General features: G+C 37.2%; 1 protein-coding gene across 1 annotated transcript in view; it reads right to left on the bottom strand.

Annotated features, from left to right (window-relative positions):
- Nucleotides 1-519: 519 nt before the first annotated feature.
- Nucleotides 520-20,224, bottom strand: part of ARFGEF1 (ADP-ribosylation factor guanine nucleotide-exchange factor 1 (brefeldin A-inhibited)) — a gene marked incomplete at its 5' end in the record, with an annotated part of 43,166 nt that continues 23,461 nt past the window's right edge. Inside the window, 16 exons of the mRNA XM_009703958.1 lie at nucleotides 520-1,298; nucleotides 2,034-2,151; nucleotides 3,090-3,228; nucleotides 4,164-4,332; nucleotides 4,685-4,824; nucleotides 5,689-5,818; nucleotides 8,100-8,169; nucleotides 12,926-13,064; nucleotides 13,152-13,287; nucleotides 14,399-14,528; nucleotides 16,098-16,228; nucleotides 16,902-17,062; nucleotides 18,014-18,186; nucleotides 18,348-18,499; nucleotides 19,140-19,309; nucleotides 19,413-19,453. Coding sequence (XP_009702260.1) covers nucleotides 1,134-1,298; nucleotides 2,034-2,151; nucleotides 3,090-3,228; nucleotides 4,164-4,332; nucleotides 4,685-4,824; nucleotides 5,689-5,818; nucleotides 8,100-8,169; nucleotides 12,926-13,064; nucleotides 13,152-13,287; nucleotides 14,399-14,528; nucleotides 16,098-16,228; nucleotides 16,902-17,062; nucleotides 18,014-18,186; nucleotides 18,348-18,499; nucleotides 19,140-19,309; nucleotides 19,413-19,453 — 2,164 coding nt within the window. The remainder of the gene's footprint in view (nucleotides 1,299-2,033; nucleotides 2,152-3,089; nucleotides 3,229-4,163; nucleotides 4,333-4,684; nucleotides 4,825-5,688; nucleotides 5,819-8,099; nucleotides 8,170-12,925; nucleotides 13,065-13,151; nucleotides 13,288-14,398; nucleotides 14,529-16,097; nucleotides 16,229-16,901; nucleotides 17,063-18,013; nucleotides 18,187-18,347; nucleotides 18,500-19,139; nucleotides 19,310-19,412; nucleotides 19,454-20,224) is intronic.

Genomic DNA, 20,224 nt, shown 5'->3' with positions numbered 1-20,224 from the left:
TTTCTACACCCATTGTAATACAGAATGCTTGACAATCTTGTCGTTTAACCATCAGAGCACAATTCACAGTATGAATACATTTCCAATAAATTTAACCATCCCCAAACCATGCCAGATTTGTTACTTGAATATATTCAACATTAAATTCTGTACATAAGAGTGAAATCTACATCAAACAAAAAAACATCTGACAGCAGACACAACCTAGACTTGTTTGCAGTGATTCAAGTTCCAGTCCTTGAAGGATCATCATTTCAATGGCTCGTTATATTGAAAAGCCCTAAAACAAGTATATTACAGGTAGTTACGTCAGTTGTGATATTTCTACCTCTGTTCTTGACAAAAGTCAGCAACACTAACTTCTGGGCTACAACGAAACCAGAAAAAAAAAAAAAAAAAGAAAAAGAAAAAAAATAAATCACAACCCAAAAAAAGAAACCCAAACTTCTAGTGCATCTGGTGAACGATGAAGTGTTATGGGTTTTCAGCAAATCAGCAATACAGAAATAAACCACTGCAGGAAGAACTGTATAGTGTTAAAGAGTTTATATTACAGACCTGCATCTCTGTACATTTTTCACAGAAGGATGATTACCAATGTCTCAGACAGCCTGAGTGTGCAAAAATCTTAGAATATCCGACAGTAGTTGCTAAATATCTTTTACCATGAACAATAATCTCCATTTTCTTCTCACTATAAACATTTTATCCTTCAAAATACAGCTCTCCTGAGTTGTACTTCTTGCAGAAGCTCAAACCTTTACATACAGAGTTCTTTGGGTACATTTGACTTTCACACCCGCCACAAACGTCCGTTGCCATACTGCTGTCTAGGACCGTGAAGGATATTGCAGCCCACGCTGACAAGAGGACTGGGCTAAAAACTGGCTCTGTGCTCAGCATGAGCCAGGTAAGAGAAACCGATAGAGAGAATCCATCAGGAAATAAAGGGACTGGAGCGTTGCAAGCCTTAATTACAGTTGTACACATCTGTACCGTTAACCCTTGGCTGCACATTGCCATACAAAACCCCATTTTTATGGATGTCCAGACAGAACAGCTCAGCTACCTGGTCCTTTTATTTAGCTGAGGAATATAAACTTTTGAACGGAGCAATACTCAGTCACTAACTGCTACTGCTTGCTTAGTCCAGGATCTTGTTCTGGTGGTTGGGATATTTTGAAAACCACACCAATCCGCAGGAAAAACCTTCGTAGAACCGCTCGAAGTTCAGGAATAAGGTCAAACTGCATAATTTCACACAACAGAGGATAGTAGAATGAGGCATGAGCCTTGAACTGAGGAGAAAACAAACAGAATTATCCTATTATGCATCAATACACCTCAGAAAGTGTGTTGCAAGTGAAGAATTTTAAATATTCTCCCAAGTCAAGGGGAGAAACCCACAAAGTGAGAAGCAGAAACACCTTTGTAACTGCAGCTAGCAGTGCTAGAATAAGGCTGAGGCAGCTCTCACATCCTCTGACAGATGCTCCACACAGCTCCTTCCTAATGCTTATTCTTCAAGGGGGAGAATTTTTCTATTATCCGTTCAGTTTTTTGTTGTAGTTGGCCCCTTTCACTTGGTATTTCAGCCAAGGTTTGTTAGACACAGAGGGAGATCTAAATGTGGATTTATTTACTGCAGAATTGCTTTGGAGAAGGTGAAGGCGATGTATGTGTAGCGCTGGAAGCAGAAACAGGAGTTCTCTCTGAATAAACTATTGGCCACTAATTCTCTTCCTCAGCAGGAGAGGGGTAAAAACAACTTAACACGCACTTCTACAGGATTTTAGCATCTGTTAAAATTTTCTCAGACACATTTTATTTTATCACTCATTGCACCCTCCCTCTGCGTTACTACTGTCAGTATCTGTCAGGTGCAGTTTCAATGTACGTTCCCTCAACAGAGAGTGTCTACAGAGCAGCAGGAGCTTTTAAAGTCAAGTATGTAACTATGTGTGAAGAACCAGTCTGGAACTATTTCTTAGCTGTAAACGTTGTCTTAAATACCATTCCAAGCAGTTACTTACCCTTTCATCACTTATCTTCAGGACTTTAGTCAAAAATAAGAGTAATAGATTAGTCCAGGCTTCCCGATGACTTTCTGATGTAAGAGTGAGGAAGTAACTCAGAGCCTCACTGCAGACACTAATGAGAAAAGACACAAAACCTAGTAACTAACGTTTTATTTTGAGCTCTACAGCAGAGAGGGAGCTTAGGCTTTGCAGCTCTACCAGTGTAGAGTCCTGGTGAAGGACAGCATCATTTTATGAAAGCTACTGTAAGCCTCATTAGTAATAGACAGCAAGGATTTTGTTCAACTCAAACCCAAAATCCTAGGACTTCAGTATTAAATACGCTGACAAAACATGATTGTGCTGTTTGTGCATGTATTTAAAGTGCATCAAGTGCTCTTTGAGAGGTATTAAAATGCATGTGACAAAATGATACGTAGACTTTAAAAATTCATCTTGTGCTGATGTAATCAGGTAGTTTTCAGCTCTGCTCCCTGGTCTTTAAACCTTAAAATACTTTCATTGTGTTACTGCCATGGTTTTAAGCCCTCTGTTATTCCAACACTCGCTTGAACAACTCTGTAAACTAGGAACGTTCAGGTGAACCTCAGTATTCACAGCAATGAAAAACCAAAAAGCTAAAAGCTTCTGAATGGCCGTAGGCTCCTCAAGCCCAGTGCTCATTTCTGCAGTTGAGAACAAATGGTATCAGTTCCCTAAAATATCTCAAGTTACCAAAAGAAAAAAGCAAGGTTTAGGTGATAGTTGCTTTTCTTCTTAAAGAAGAGCTGCAACAATCCCCCACCTACCCACACGCTACAAAAAAAGGTGACGAAACCTTTGTTCTCTCCTGCGAAACACGTAACGACAACAAAAAGCAGAGGCAGCATTGGTGGCTGGAGGCACAGCACTCTCCACAAAACACACAAACTCCTACTATTAGCTGTGACCACCACCATATTGTGCTAGCTCTAGGAAGTTTACTGCAAAGGAGGTCTACCCTTTTAAAAAAAAGTAAGTGTTCTTTAACATCAGAAATAACATCAACAGGTTGAGGTACATGGACCTTACTTTAGTAGTCTTTGCTGGACTTCCTCCCACGCACTGGTACGGCTTTCATCCATGTACATACGGAACAGAATGCGCAACCCACAGGCAAGACTACTAGTCTCCTGTTTCAGAAGATTAGGCTTTGATTTGCCTTTGAAACCTAGAAAAATTCCAAGCATCCATTTAGATTTTTGCTTCATCTGACATTTCTTCTTACAGTCCCCCACTTCTCCTTCTAAGCAGCTTCTGCACGTAGACAGTTAGAACCACCTTATGTAATTAATTTCTCATGCTGTTTAGGACAAACGGAGTACTGCTAAAAATTAACCTACGTACATACACCGTCATTGTGTTTGGCACCGATTTTTTACATAAGCTTCCAAGTAAATGTGAAACTTGGGTGTATGATAAAAGTGTATTCTAACCACCTGAACAACAGACCATTTTGTCTCATTCATGTATCTATACTGTATACTGTTTTGTTGCTTGGCTTTGATAAAAATGTCTACAACACTACTGTTTCCAAAGCTGTTACTGTATAATTAAACTCAGAAGCAAAAAAAGCATACCCATAAATATTAATACTACCTCATTCAAGTTGAAGTGGTTCTGCGTATGCATACACCGCTGCACAAAACAGCTTGCTGCGTATTCACAGTATGCGTTCACCATTAAATACATTAGTATAGCTAACTTTGGTGCGAGGAACAGATTAAACACAATGCTACAGAGACTCCATTTTCCATCCGTTTCAGAAAATGACATATATTTCACTTATGCACTGGTAGTTAGAACAACCCCCCTAAAAAGTTTTGGGGTTTTGTGCCTGCGGCTTCCAAGCGTCGGTCTCACACCTACAACCAGGGATCAGCTTGGCAGCCGTAACCCGGTGAAACCTTAAATTATAGGCAACTGAAAAGATATTTGCATCTGCACAGATCAGATCTCCTCCTCTTAGGGATTCTAGGGTCATAAAGTTAAAGCCTGATATTCAATTTTACATTCAGCATCAAAGTACTTTTCATCTATTTTTGGGTCAATTCAAAGCACAGTAACGCATTCTCAGAAAATATTTCTCCCAGGTGACTGACTCACCTGCTTTCCAGAGAGCAGTTCTTTGTTCGTTGTTTGAATTAAATGCTTTAGCAAATCTGTGAGATTCTAGCAGACAATCGAGAAGTTTGAAAAGCTGCTGCGATGTTAGAAAACGATACATCCCTTGATCTTGTGTATCCACACGGACATCGAAGTCTACTGCATCTCTCTATTAAAAAAAAGAGATTTCAAGTAAAAATTCACAATTGTCTTCAGCAAGCTCCTGCAAGAACTCAATCCTACCCTGTTCTCATCTGTACTTGTATTTAAACTTAAAACTGTATTGTTGTATCCACATCCCAGTCCACAAATCCCTCCGAACAAGACATGTTTTAATCTCCACAGTGGGCTGCCCCAGCACATCAAATGTGATTTAATGCAAGATGTAAAAAATCTCGACTGTCTGTTGAAAGTTCTCAAGCATTTCTAACAACTATAAATCAGAAGATGTTACAGGAGTTTATGAAACTTTAGCCACTAGAGAAAAAGCTGTTTTAGAGACACTTATCAGTACTACTTACTTGGGCTGCTGCTAGATTCTCTGCATCTTCTTTTTTGCTAGTTGCTGGGAAGAACACAATATTGTCGATAGTCTGAATGAGTTCCAGTTGTACAACGCATTTGATCAAAAGAGCAGCAAATAACTTCTGTTCTGGAAATTCTTTAAAGGAAAGAAAAAGAAAATTGCCTGTTAACTAAGGAACTGCAACACTTTTTTCTTTTTTGAGCTATTTTGGGGGTAGGTTGAAGAACAGCTTAACTTCAAGCACATTCATAAACCCAACCTGGAATCCAGGAATCCACCCACATGAATTACTCTTCTAAAACCAGGACTGATCACCATGTTACCAATTGGCAGGTTTGAAAAAAAAACCCACAACTATTTCCTAACTTTAAAGTTCCCTGTCATATATTGGACAAATATTCAGTGTTACCTAAAAATCACCAAAATTAGTGACCTTGTTGTTAGCATCAGTGCAATGGCAACAGACTGTCCACAGGCAGAGGAGGCTTAGGACAGCACTGATATCACTGAAGCTTGTTTGTACTTGTGGCAAGTACTAATACCACCAGACGTGAGCATTTTAAGCACCAACCCATAACTCTGCACAAGTTATCTTAAGGGTTTGATATACTCTCTTCAAATCAGTCTAAATACACTTTTTTTTTTTCAGCTATTGCTTCTGTTGAATTCTGCACGGAAAGAACTTTGCTCTTAAGAAAACAAAAATTACTCATTTACATAGTATTATCAGGAGAGTAATGTTTTTAATATTTTGCTTTAGGTAAAAAGCCTGCAAGTCAGCAGCTGAACTCCAGATTTTTAAAGCACAGGTCAAAAACGTGGATCCACAGGAGTCCAACAGAATTCTGTCATACTACATGAAGACAAAAATTTAACCCATGTAATTTTCTTCACATCATGTTTCTAAAGTTATAGCTGGGGCTATAACTAAAGATATCAAACATCTGCTAGATACTACTCTAAACAGCTATAACATTCAAATCACTACAAAACACGCACTTGCTGTTGGCCTGGTTTTACTCATTTCTTCACCTACTGTGGACCCTGTGCTGGGTTGATATGGACGTCCATCTGAAGATCTAGGCTGAATAGACTCATGAATATCTACTGACTTCTGTGAGATTGTATCCTGAAAAGAAAGCCAAAAAATCCAATTAACTTACAGAAAAATTCTGTGAGCCAACTGTCAATAGTGTTGTGTTCTTAATAGCTTAAGATATTTGCTATTTCAACACTGCACTTTTTCATTCATTTCAGTCATATTTGATACTAACATTCAAGAAAGATGTACTAAAAAGATGACCTACTAAGAAAGAATTGAAAATGTAACAAGCAACAAGTACTTAATTACACAGCAAAGTCAATGAGTAGTATTTTGCACATGGGTTTTTTTGTATGCCATCCAAAGATTTAGTGTCAGCCAACAGTTAAGACTTTTACTAGATTAAGTGTATGAGGTTTGCTGCAAGGTTCCAATACTGGGCAATGCAGTATCTACCTTGATCTACAATAAAACCCTCTAATATCTTCTGTGAGAGAGAATTTGTATTCCTTTTATAATGGGCGAAAATGTGAACACACAGCTCTTAAATGACAAGTCTAAACAATATGAGCTACCATCAAACTTGAATCTTTACTTGCCTTTACTCCCTTGAATGTCCTGAATTATAAGCTCCTACTAAAATGCTCGTAGGTGCTACAGGAAATTACCACACTAAAATGACGGAGAAGGAGACTATATGCATATCAAGAAAATGCTCTAATTTAAAATCCTTTTGCCAGAGAGCTGCTTCAGCAGACTTCTGCAATGGGTTCTGATTCTCCATGTTGTATCGTGTTATCTCATGAGACAGAAGCCAATGACTTTGGAAGATGAATTGTTGGGGTTTTGTTTTCTTTTTTAATAAATATCTTCCTTCTTGAGCAGTTGAATGCAAAGTATTAAAATCAATGGTAATACCTATTGTTTTCATTGCAGAAAGCATTCATTGAAAGAGGGAAATAACAAAATACGTTATCATTAACTGCAAAGCAGTTATATATAGCAATTAGTGTTGCCTTCAATAACCCAGCATTTCTATTGGCATTTGTTCCATCAGTGCCACTGGAGACCACACATTAATTCCCTGCATTGTGTTGTTAACTAGATTTAAAGCTACACATACAGTTCCTATAAAGAACATATCAACTTCTCGTACCAGTAAATAACCAAGGTTTTCATCCCTATTAAGAATAAATATACTTTAAATAGATATTATGTCTATAGATAGTAGAACGCTTCATTATATTTGACCTACCCAAATAAAAATTAGAAGGAAATATCTGAAGACTGCAAAAATTCTACCCTACCAAAACAAAGGATCCAAATTATATCTCCTTTAACACTATTTATTAGACAAGTTCTGTTAATTTTGAAGTTGTAAAGTGTCTTTTTACACTGATGACAAAAAAGATTTTTGAAAATATTCCTGTTAAACTATCTCAAAGAGAAAAGATCTTTCAATTTATTCATGACCAAGACATTTAATATATTGCCATTTTTGCATGCTATTATATTTGACATAAATGAATCAAAAACGTAGCCAACAGTTAGATCAAACGTTTTATACATCAAACCACTACAGATGAGTGGATACAGCAAGCACATTCAGTCACACAGATGTAAAATACCTGTATAATGAGAAGTGGCTATCACAAACATTTACACTCTAAGTAAATGATGTTAACACTTCACAAAGATAAATGGAGGGAGTCGGTCTCTCTTAGTAGAATTGGGACCATATCCTTGAACGATTTTTATCAAATGATTCATTAATCTATAAAGAACTTCATGCAGCAATCTTGTGAGAATGTCCAAAAGCTAAACTAATTCTCATCGGTAGTAAAGTAGCTACAAGGGCTGCCACTTATAGGCAAATCCAAATTTTACATCTGTTTATTCAATGAGGGCTAAGAAATCTGATGGTTATACATATTTTCTATTTTAAACACTGATGCTTAAGTTGTTATTACCAGAGAAAATTTGAAGGAAAAGAAAGTCAGTCTAACTGGCAATCTTTCCACCTCCAGCATTGTCTCATTGTGTCAATATATAAGAGAGAATATTGAGTAAAATGGAACAAAAACCACGGCCCAAACCAGAAAACAACTCAAACCCTAAATACAGTATTACATAGACCTACCAGACACAGGACATTACCTGCAACGTTCATAGCTAATGACCTACAGCCAACTTCCGGAAGCCAACTTCACTGCAAATACATAAAAAACTGGAAAAACCCCTTTTTTCCAGTAAATCAAAATTGAAAAATGGGTTTAAACTAAGTATAGTTTTCACTTATTCTACATCACAGCACCTTTGTGCCAAACTCTTGTGAGCTTTTAAAATACTTTTTATTTCAGCAGCTTACCAGTTTTTCTTTTGCATCAGAGGGAGATCCAGAGCCAAACTCCCCACTGACTGGTTGCCAAGTCAGCAGCCTTGAAAACACAAAACCAGTACCAAATTTAATAAGTTTGAAATACAAATTGGAACCAACATTCTAAAAAGTCCACTTCAGTATGGTGGGGGTTTTGTTTAATTTAAATTAACAGAAGCCAAACATAAAAAGAGTCAGATATAGACACTTCCATAAACTAATAAACTAATTTCAGTTTTAAGTAAGCTTTACCTGGAATAAGGAATGAATATAACCCAGGACAAATCAGCATGAACGTCTGGATATGTTTTGCACTCCCTGTCCGGGATATGTTCCAGCATTGTGGTTCTATTTCCACTTAGGATTCAACACTTCCACTTAGGATTCATTGCTGTTATGAGTCACTGACAACACTTCTGATCTCTTCCCTGCTGCTTTCCTAGAGCACTTTGCTGTCCTGAGGATCTTCCCCTGAAGCACTAAAAAATTTCTACATTAATTGTAATTTATGGAGGCTGTTGGGGCCTGCCAAGAATCGAGGGAAATTGGATTAACTAACCTAAGCGGTCCCATAATCTCTTGTTCTACCAAAATTATTGCTACCGAGTAAGATTAAAGATATTTGTCATTGCTAAGATCTCAAACTATTTAGCCTCAGTCTGTGTGAGACAATGCTTGATGGACATTTATGTTTGCGTGTCCTAAGTGAGATCCTTCCCATTGTGTTAAGGATCCTAAATTAACACATCACTGATCTCCATACAACTAAAGATCATACAAGTAAAAGGACAAATCGGAGATAAGAAAAGGTAAAATCTTGAGGCATGTAATGAGACAACAAAGTAGAGCACGGAACTGAACTGATTTTTGAAAGCTAGCAGGACACAAATTCCAGATTATTCTGGACGAGAGGCTGCTAAATACAGTGTAATTTATTTGGGGCTATAAAGTCTTAAACTTCCATCTGCCAAAGGAGGTAACGGAATAATGAGCCATTATGAGCCAGCAGAAGCCAGATCATTGTAATTTGTGTAAGGAACCAATTCTAACTCTTGAATTTCCCGAGGACAAGACGGCGTTCATCCTGGCTTTCCCAGCGCCAGCAAGCCAAGACTTGCTCTCATGAAGCTTCAGAAAATTTTAATTAAAAAAAAATTATAACCAGAACAGAAATCAAATAAAAAGAAAAATCAAAGAAACTATTAAAATGAGCTAATGAAATATGGGCTGGATGACGAAACAGCAGGGTGGACTGAAAACTGGCTGAACAGCCAAGCGAAGAGGGTGGCGATAAGGGGCATAAAGTCTAGTTGAAGGCCAGTAACTAGTGGTGTACCCCAGAGGTCGATACTGGATCCAGTTCTGTTCAATATCTTCATAAATGATCTGGATGATGGGGCAGATTGGGCCCTCAGCAAGTTTGTTGATTACAGAGGAGTGGGAGGAGTGGCTGATACACCAGAGGGTCATGATCCCATCCAGAGGGACCTCGCTAGGCTGGAGAAATGGGCTGACGGGAACCTCAGGAAGTTCTACAAGGGGAAGCGCGAAGTTCTTCACTTGGAGAGGAACAACCCCAGGCACCAGCATGGGCTGGGGGCTGCCCAGCTGGGAAGCAGCTTGGCAGAGAAGGCCCTGGGAGTCCATGTGGACACGAGGGTGGACATGAGCCGGCAATGTGCCCTTGCTGCAAAGAAAGCAAATGGTGTCCTGGGCTGCATTAAGAGAGTTGCCAGCAGGTGGAGGGAGGTGATCCTGTCCCTCTACTCAGCACAGTGTCCAGTCCTGGGCTCCCCCGTATGAGAGAGACATGGATGTATTTGAGAGAGTCTAGCACAAGGCCATGAAGATGACAAAGGGACTGAAGCATCTCTCCTCTGAGGAAAGGCTGAGAGAGCTGGGACTGTCCAGCCTGGAGAAGAGAAGGCTCAGGGACATCTCATCAATGTCTATAAACAGAAGGGAGGGTGCAAAGAAGACAAAACCAGGCTCTTCTCAGTGGTGCCCAGTGACAGGACCAGAGGCAATGGGCACACACTGAAACCCAGGAGGTTCCCTCTGAACATCAGGAGACACTTTTTCACTGTCAGGGTGACCAAGCACTGGCACAGGTTGCCCAGGGAGGTTGTGGAGCTTCCCTCCTTGGACATATTCAGGAGCTGTCTGAACTTGGTCCTGGGGAAACTGCTCTGGGTGGCCCTGCCTGAGGAGGGGATTGGACCAGACAACCTCCAGAGCCCCTTCCAACCTCAGTCATTCCATGTGATTCTGTGTTAGTATCTTCAGCTATCAACATCTCAATGATTCTGTGGAAGCTTGGCAGGAGTATAGTTTGGGCTTTTGTAATAAGTGATCCTTGCTGAAATTGGTAGCTGAGTAAATATTTTAGTACTAAGTTTCCCAAACAAGGAAATAATATGATCACCTCTCTTTGCAAAAAGGTAACTTTCCAAGAACCAGCAGAGGCTAGTACTGAAGCTAAGAACTCCTGCACCAATGCTGCAACTCTTAAATTGAAGAAGTTACACAAGACCTGGAAGGTATTTTATATGAATGTTTAAAAAGAATAGATGTAATCCTACCTGATCAGATTAATAAAAACCTCTGCCAGAAGATACTTTACACTCCAGAGATTCATAGCATCTATTTCAAGACAATTAAGCAATACAGGACTTGACTATAAACCTTTCATATATACCACTGTGTGATTTGCCTCTCTCTTCATTTCAATGTTAACTGTTGTGTTACTTCCACACATGGGAAAACAAAGGCAAAAGGAGCATTTGCCACCTTCTCTAAGTACTGGGGCACTTCCACAACAAGATGGGCATTAAAACTGTGTTGTCAAAAAAAAAAAAAAAAAAAAAAAAAAGAGTAAGGCTGGGAGGGCAGGAAAAGCTCCTCCACAAAAATAAGGCTAATAGAGGGACTAAGAAGACTAAGAAATACAAATACGAAATGCCAGCTAAACCAGGAGTCCAGAAAGAAAAGCAAAAAAAAATTACTACAAAGTTTCCATTAAAAATATGAACGAATACCTGTATATTGCTATCATAATTTTTTCTTACCCATCTCAAAAGCTTCAGCTTTAATCAAATGTGGTCAAAGTAAAAAGACTGTTTTGAGCAGTTTTATGTCACCCAACAATTGTTTGGAAAAGAGTAGGTGTACTTTCACCATGGGAAAGGAGACTGATTACATATGTGCAAGGGATTACTCATGTATAAAATCCAAGTAAGATTCACTTTACCCTGCAAAAGTTGGGAACCTCCCAAAAATACAAGAGGGAATAATACAATTAAGTTCTCAAAGAAGTCATAGAAAGATTAAAAAGGAGATGAGATGAGATGAGAAGGAAAGAATGGAAGTCTTTGGAAGGAGTCAGATACCCTCCTAGGAAAAATAACCTAATTGAAAAGCAGAAGTGCCATAAACATCAAAGGGAATAATGCACGTATTTCAAAACAGATATAGCTAAAGGCAACAAGAGTATTTTGAATGTGTCTAAATATTAAGATATCCAACATGCTGCTCTAGAAGGGTTTCTAATATTCAACTATGAGAATACCCAGAAACCTAAGTTTTGATCATATGTGGAAACCAAAGCAAATGTTCTGCTAGTAAATATTCACTTCAAAATCTTTCCAAGTACAGGACATAGTAAGTTAAGGTTAATTCAATTGGACTTTTACATCCAGAGATGGGGTTTCAAATTTTATTTTTGGCAGTTACCAAAATGCAAAAAAGAGTATCTTGCTAGCTCCCAGATATTTCAGTTTTATTTTAGTATTATTTTTTGGATGCAATTAATTCATACCTACTCACATAGAAAAGTCGGTGAGGTAGTGACAGATGGATTAACTTATCTTTTCAGCATGAATGAAACTCTCTTACAGTGCTATCTGATACATAACTCTAAAATTAAGGAAAGACTGATGTGCAGAATGTTCCCTTTTGCTTCAGTTTTCTTCAGGCCTGAACTAGGTGATCCCAGAAGCAAATGCTATGAACCAGTTGACAGATATAGGAAAAGAAATAATACAACAGTTCAACATTAAGACTATCAGATTTGAAAACAAGTAGTGTTTCACCTCAGTGTTGGTAGGGTAGGAGAAAAAAAACAAAACACAAACCAAATCAAACCCAAGCCCCTCATCTTTGTTATAAAGCTGGACGTGACGTCTTGTTACTCTGCTCTACGATGTCTATGTATAACATACTACTCAGAATAGTACAGCCTTGTTCCAAGGCACTTCACATAGAGTTACAACGAAGGGAAAGTGAGTTACCAAATATGTAAAATAATTTTCATAAGATTAGGATTCATACAAACATATGATGAAAGTTAACCATCAACCACAGAGGCTTAAATCTACAAAACCGTTGCAGTATTTCAGTATTTTGTGGAAAAATCTTCACATGTAACTACAAATTGGGAAGTCTGCCTGTCAACAGCATTCGATTACAAAAAGAAAATGACCAAAAATATCAGGTAGTACTTATAAAAAACCACAACATTTCAAAATTGAATTAAGTTATAGGTTTGGGTTTTGGGGTTTTTTTGTTTGTGGGGTTTTTTTGTTGTTTTTTTCCTTATCTCCCATACAGTATTTCTAGTTTTTAGCAGTTAATCATTTACAGCACAAAAGTATATCTAGCACCTAATTTATCATTACGCTCCAAGAAAGTCTGCTTCTATTTCGTCCACACATAACAGCTTTTTGTTCACCCTACCTATTAGACATCTAACAGTTTCAAATCAGTAAGTCACCTAGCTAAACTATTATACAAAGTATAAATATTAACAGTCGTCTTACGCATGAGGGATAGTAGTTTTGAAAATATCCAGCATGCAAGTACAAGTTTTATCCCAGATTTCTAGGGTAAACTTTTCACCATTTAGGATGACAACATTCTCCAAACAGTTTGTACCAGACCGTGCCAGTTGTTCATTGTCTGGAAAAGACAAACAGTGCGTTTGTTTATTCACATTCAAAATAGTAAAATGTTAACATTGTACCAAATTATGTTAAACAGTCCTACCTTGCTGCACACACCAGTACAGCTGCGCAAATATATCATCCAAAAGAACATCACTAAGTACTTCTAAATACTGTGTGAATACATCACATATTGCATAAAGTGCATGGTTGCAAGTAGTTGTCATCCATTCAGCTTTCTAGTAGGGGGGGGAAAAGAAAAAAGTCACAACTTTGTTCAAGGTGAAACTTTTAGGATACACACCCCTGCAGGCAGATGGATATTATGTATTTACTAAATTTGAATTGCTTTATAGTGACATGTCATTTCTTTCTATATCTCAAAACCCCCAAAACTTTAAGCCTCAACTTTTGCTTTGCTAACTAGCAGGTTTAAAAACCTACAGAAACAGACAAACAACTGTTGTTGGAGAGCAGCTTATAGCATTGACAAGCACTTACCATCATGAGATACTGAGTTTGACATTAAACTTAGCGTCTAACCCTAGCTCAGTAGTTTAACAGCAAGCTAAGTTTTCTGTGTTTCTTCTAAATATTTTCCAGGGAACAAAAATTTAGAAAGTGAGACATGTCCTGCTACAGAGAGTCAGACAGAGCTTCACAAACAGTGGACAATTTAATCAAACTTCTAATATTAATACTTTAGACATAATTTAAGCCCTTTTCTGGTTCACTTCCTTGTCCAGACAGTACCTGGTCCTGGTTTGGCAGGTCAAAACCTGTTTGGCTGGTCAAAAGGGTGCAGTGAAAGCACAGTGCTGTTTTGGAGGGTTTTTTGTTTGTTTTTTCGGGCTTTTTGTTTCTTTGTGTGTTTTTTTTGTTTGTGGGTTTTGTTGTTTTTTTTTTTCTAATCATCGAAAAGATTTGAACTAGCCGAACTTACTTCTTCTAACTGTGACTTCACTGCTGATTATAAGCGTCATTCCATTGAGCATATTGCCATGAAATGATGTGTGTCTTGGATTCTAGGTATCGTGTAAAAGCTGCAGTTGTTCTTACAAACCCTAGATATGTTGCATTTTATGCTATTCTTCTGTTGTTCGTAGTGCAAACTACTAGCCCTTTAACACACATGGGTTTTTTTAAAAAAAAAAAAAAAAAAAAGAGAGAGAGAAAAGTGACACCACCTCCAACAGAATGCTAATAAAACAGAATAAGGCTACTGAAACCACAGGTCAGCCATGCAAGTTTTGAGGTTTGCCTTACATGACTTGAGTAGTTATATTACTAATCAGGTTTTCTACTGTAAACATAGATCTCATGTAAATTATCTTCCCCCACTTTTTTCACCTCAGTCTGCTGTTCTGGTAGTTTCATGTTGTCAAATATCCTGAAGACGATCCGGAACAAATCTTGCCACCAGTGTTTTTCGTAAGTATGGCCATATGTCTTCATTATTTCAAACATTACTGTTAAGCCCCTGAAATGAAGAACAACATATACTAGGAGTTACAAGAAGACACGCACTAAACCAAATATGTCCAACTGCAACAGCAATAACCAACTCAAATACTGTTAAGAACATTATACATTGATCTGATGTGGATCAGTCACACTAAGTACACTAAAATTAAGCAGAAAGTCAGCTTGTTTACAAAGCACTTAAAAGTCAAAGGAAATAGCCAGAAAATACTTTTCAGAACTGTGGTAATTTCAGATTAAAATAGGAAAACAACTTCTTTCCAAAGGACCACAAACATAAAGGAACAAGTATTTCCAGGTAAGAAATACAGAGGTCCAGAAATGAGTACTAATCTTCACCAGCTGTAACGGGAGTCCAGACGCACAGCTCCCATGTAGATGTGTAAGTTTAAAATGATTTGTATACAACCTCTCATGTTTAGCATCAGAACTGCAACAGAATAACCTTTATAAGGGAAAAGCCATCTTCAAGGAAAATACACAGGTTTTACATGAAATCAGAGTACAGCTTTGCTTTTTCAACTGTTTCTGCAATCCTCAACCAGTTAATGAATCACAATATATATAAAACCAGTCTCAAAATCCTCAAAGTAAGTATGATGGGCAAGACACAGGAAGGCAGGCAGGACTGGGATCATGAGTTTTAATTAAAACCAAAAAAAGATTCCAATAGAATTTTGCTGTTGGGAGTCCACTAAAACAACACCTACTCGTTGCATGCAGCTTTTCACATTTGTTTTAAACACAGCAAAAACGGAAATGTGGTACGAGGCTTACGCAGGTTAACTACGACAAATCACTAAAATGGAATACATAATGAGGACATACATCATGAAATCAACATCATACGTTTATATTTACTAATGAATGGAGAGGATCAGTATCACCAATGCAAAAATACAGATTTGGATATTAATCGAATGTAATACCTTATTTAAAAAAAAAATTAAAAAAAAAGGTGTGTGTGTTAATGCACATTGACCATTTAGAGTTTCCCTCTATACGTTAAAGTAATGCTTGGTTGTTATATGTTAGGAAAGTTAAAAGCTGACTTTTACATTTTACTGTGTTCTATGTATAAATGGCCTCCATTGCATCTGATCGTAAGTTCAGCTGAGCTGTTTTAAATAGTTTACAGGTTCTATAATAAACGTAAAGCAGTCACTATATTTTAATTTACTTAAGCTTTAATTTATTTTCAAATGAACTATTTAAATAGTTCTTATCTTTGCGATTTCATGGCTATTCATCCTCAACAGGGACTATTTGAATATTTAACTTTAAGGAAATGTAATACTTATCTATTTAACACAATGCAATCACAACCACATAACTTCATTATTTATCATAATGGAAGATAAAAATTTCATATATAAAGAACACAGACTTAATTTCTACATTCCAGCATATAAGAGGTATTTTTAAAAAGTCTGGTATTCCCACAGTGATATCACCTAAGTTAAGCACACGTCATTTTACGACGGTTACGTTTACTAAGAGAGTTACTTCTCTTTTAAAAGTGTAAAGTAAGCCTTTCAAAATTCAAATTACAAATACGGATTGTTACCTGGTTCTTACATCTAATTTGCATCTATTGATGATACAGGACAACTCAAACAGAATTGGGAACCATCCTCGCACCCACACTCTGTCTTCAGGAGCTACATTCATATCATCACTCGTGTATTCCTTGAACGCCTTTAGAAGAAAACACAAGATTATACAGAGTCATAAGAGTTAGATTCTTCAAAATAAAACACAATTTGAACTGTAAATAACAATCTCTGCTGTACTAGCATTACAGCCTGATACCTCAGGGGAGCTGGCAATCAAAATAGTAATACTGAGAAGGTGAAGTGTTTTTCAAAGTAACACTTAGTATATTATGAAAAATAAACTAAAAAAAATAAACAAGATGATACATTCTAGCATCAGTTTTTGCTTGCAGTTCAGCGTGAGTCTCTTACTCTCTTTTTATAGAGACTGCACTGAAAGTGAGGATCTACCATAACATTTTGAGGATATCAGGCATTTTTGCTTATGCCATTATCCATTCTTCACAACATTTCTCAGTACAGAGCTCATTCTGAGATACAGATTCTGGTTGATTTCCAGCAGCTCTCAGGAAAGCCAGCCAACAACTGAACTGGGTGGATGGCAATGGGTAGAGGGGGGAATAAAAGAAAAAAAATAATTACTGATACTTTCAAAGCCTGTGGCGTTTTATACTCCTATTGCTTCTGTATAAAGTACATTTCTCATTAATCTCTGAAACTTGAAAGGAAGCCAGTAAGGGTAGCGCAAGTATTTTTTTTCTCTACAAAAGCACTATTGATTAAAGCACTCATAATTTAGTTAATACAGACTATACCTGAGGTCTATCAGATACATATTTTGCACAGTGGCGAATGAGGCGGATCGCTTCCATACTGGTATCTGGAAATGCTGCATTGCAGGCAAATTCAGACAAGCACTTTACTGCATCCTGGAAAGAATCTATGGTTGCTGGGAAGTGTTTTTCAAACACAATTGCTGGGAGACAAGTGTGAACAGAAGAAAAAAAAAAGTGTCATGCTTTAAAAGTCTATTAATTCTAATATGAACTGATTGTAACAGAAGTCATGAGAGACTGGTTCAGTGATTGGTGCTGTCAAATTCTTGAGTAGTAATAAAAACCAAAAAAATGAATGCTCAATCAAAAAAAAAAAAATCAATCACCTAAAGGGCATTCTATTTTGGCAGTAAATAAGTGTCTAAAATAAATCAAGGTAGCATTTAGTCTAAAGGAGGGAAATGGAACAGTTAAGCAAGAACAGAGCAATGGGCTTACTGCTTAACACCAGCCTGTGTGATCAGAGCTTGAGAGGGCTACATAAAGCACAGAGTTACATCTACAGAAGGACTTCCCTCAGCAATAGGGTCCTGTTGCCTTGATTTTAAAGAGTTACTTTTGAGGAAAAAAACCCATTCTTTATCAATGCTGAAAAAGTTTTAGGAACTTGCAGAGGTTGAGACAGAATAAAGAGATCCCTTATGGCACTTAAAGCCTCAGATCTAGATTAGAATGGGAAAGGGGAAAAGAAAAAAAAAACCAAAACCAAAAAACAGGGCCATAGACAAGCACAAATCAGAAAAACAAGGAAGAAGATAAGCAAATGACGGAAAACAATTACACAACTCTTTTTCTGGGGGAAAAAATGATAATGTACACATTAAGTGAAATTATCTAAGGCTTGACATGTTTTACTACAAAATGCCACAGATACATTTTTTTTAAAAGGCATAAAAGAAGACAGGGTAAGTATAATCTTACTGAATTATTTTCATATTTTCCCAGAGGATTGGTTGAAAAGTATAAAACATTGGCTCTAAAGTATGAAGCAGGCTTTACCATGCAGGCTGTAGAGCCAAAAGATAAACAAAGCTTCTCAGTCTCTGGAGTCGCATACACTTTCACGATGTCCGAATATCATCAATACTCACTGACAATGTGTCCTGTAGTCTGGAATGCAAGTTCCACTATACTTTCATCCTGATCTGAGGCTGCCAGATGAAATACTGAAAAAATGTTTTTCCAACCAGAACGAATGTTAGCAGCCTGGGAATTTACCATCTGTGCAATACACCGTACAACCATGTCTCGAATAGTAGGGGACCTAAATTAAGATAATAAACAATAATTGTTTAAACTAAATTACATAATCAATTAGAATAGTATAATTCTCCAGCAACTGATTTTACAAAAGCAATTTGAAACATTAATTGCAAAAGTTGGTGCTTATGAACCCAGGCCATTCAGTTAATTGTATGTTATCACCTGTTTCTCTTCATGATATGTTCAAACGGTCTTAGGAAGTCCTTCTGGAATCGGAAATTAGCAAGTTCTCCTTTTTCCAAAAACTTCATTGATAATTGCCTTAATGAGTCTACTGCAAAAATAGCTACATCTTCATTGGGATTGCAGCCAACCTGATAATGTAGAATAGAAATGCATAGTAAGCTTGCATCAGAATTCTTATGGATTCGGCCCAAGCTGTCTTCACATTTGGTAATGGAGAACTAGCCAGTACTGGAAAATTAAGAAAATTAAACAGTAGCCAATTCCATAAACCACATTGTTAATGTAATCCAATAATCCCTAACCAATTCCAGCTATCTTCTGTATTATATATCCTAGTACTTAAAAGTTTCTAAAAATAAGCAAGTTGTCTAGAAAGGTTTCAACAAGGGGTATTAAAAATGTATGTCAAACATTCACCTGATAAATAGTCCATTTAGACTTGAACAGAAAACCACCTCTTATCCCAAGCTGCATAAAACATCCCCAAAAATTAGAACACATAACTAAAGGCAGCCAGTTCCAGACCCAGGTCATGATAAATAACTTGATGTATACTCCTGCTTTTATATTTATTACATTGTGTTACCTCTGCCTTCTCGCATGTCTTTTGAGCATAACAATTTTGGTTGTGTTTTAAGCTACTTATAGAGAAGGACAGGAAAACCAATGTAATTCAGATGAATATATGCTTTTCCAACAAATCTCTAAATAAAATTCATTTGTATTGATAATTCAAGGAGTATGCAGTACAATCATTAACAGGGATACCTTATTAAAATGATCTCCAATAACTTCCCAGATTCTAGACCACTGTAGCCTTATCCGGCCCATGTTGTAGTAAGAAATCTCTACTATCTTCTGCAGACTAAACATCCGAGGGTGGGTAGCAGACAGCAGTTCATCCATAGATACAGCACAAAGCCAGCGAACAAAATCCACTGTTAAATGACCACATATTTTAATGTAATATTTTTTCAAGGTTTAAGACAAAGCTGCTTTGTAGTTTACAGGAGGCGGGGGGTGGGGGGAGATAAAACCTACCAATAGCATTTCCATCCAACCTTGTAGATCCTGTGAATATTCTGTAAAGTGCAGTTGAAGACACTGTTACAGTATCTTAAAAAAGCATCTATTAAACATGTATTCAAATTTTTTTAAAAATACATATACACACTGACTACTTTTATTTATTAAAAAACAATTCGTAATTGTGGAAAAATACTGAGCTTTGCAAATAAAAATCAGAAATATTTCAATTATTTCTGATATTTAAAAATAACTCCGACAAGCATGCGTGGAGACTGGGAGGTGAGCATTGTTTCTAATACTATCCACTCATTGACAGTGACCGATGAATAATGTCAGCAGTTTATAAACTATTCAGCCCTGCTCCAAACACACAAATCAAATTTCTCCAGACCGCACAATTCTTATTTGCCATGACAGATACTTGAAACACTTCCCATTATGAAATGGCGAGAAATACTGCAAACCTAAAGAGCTATTATGTGTCTGACATTAAGCCTTCAGTTCACTTGATGTGATTTTACTGCAAGGCAACTTTCATTGAACTGACATCGATCTTGGTGCCTATACTCAACCACAGAAATGCTTGTAAGCCTTCAGAATGATACCCCTTTGTGACTGTCCAATTTGACAACCATTAAGAAAATGTTTTCTGATTTCTTATATGCCGAGAGAGCATGATCCATTTACAATCCAGTCTGATCAGTATTCTACGATATAAACAGGGAATGTTTATGATATGGATTATGCCTAATCAAATCCAGTTATAATAAACATGATTCATAGAAAGAAAAACTGGAATAATACTTTTGGTAATTTCAGACAAC

This window comes from Cariama cristata, unplaced genomic scaffold, assembly GCF_000690535.1.
Source record: "Cariama cristata isolate BGI_N322 unplaced genomic scaffold, ASM69053v1 scaffold15357, whole genome shotgun sequence".
Taxonomy (NCBI): domain Eukaryota; kingdom Metazoa; phylum Chordata; class Aves; order Cariamiformes; family Cariamidae; genus Cariama; species Cariama cristata.
Note: the sequence above shows the minus strand (reverse complement) of the source record. Positions and strands in the feature narration are given on the sequence as shown.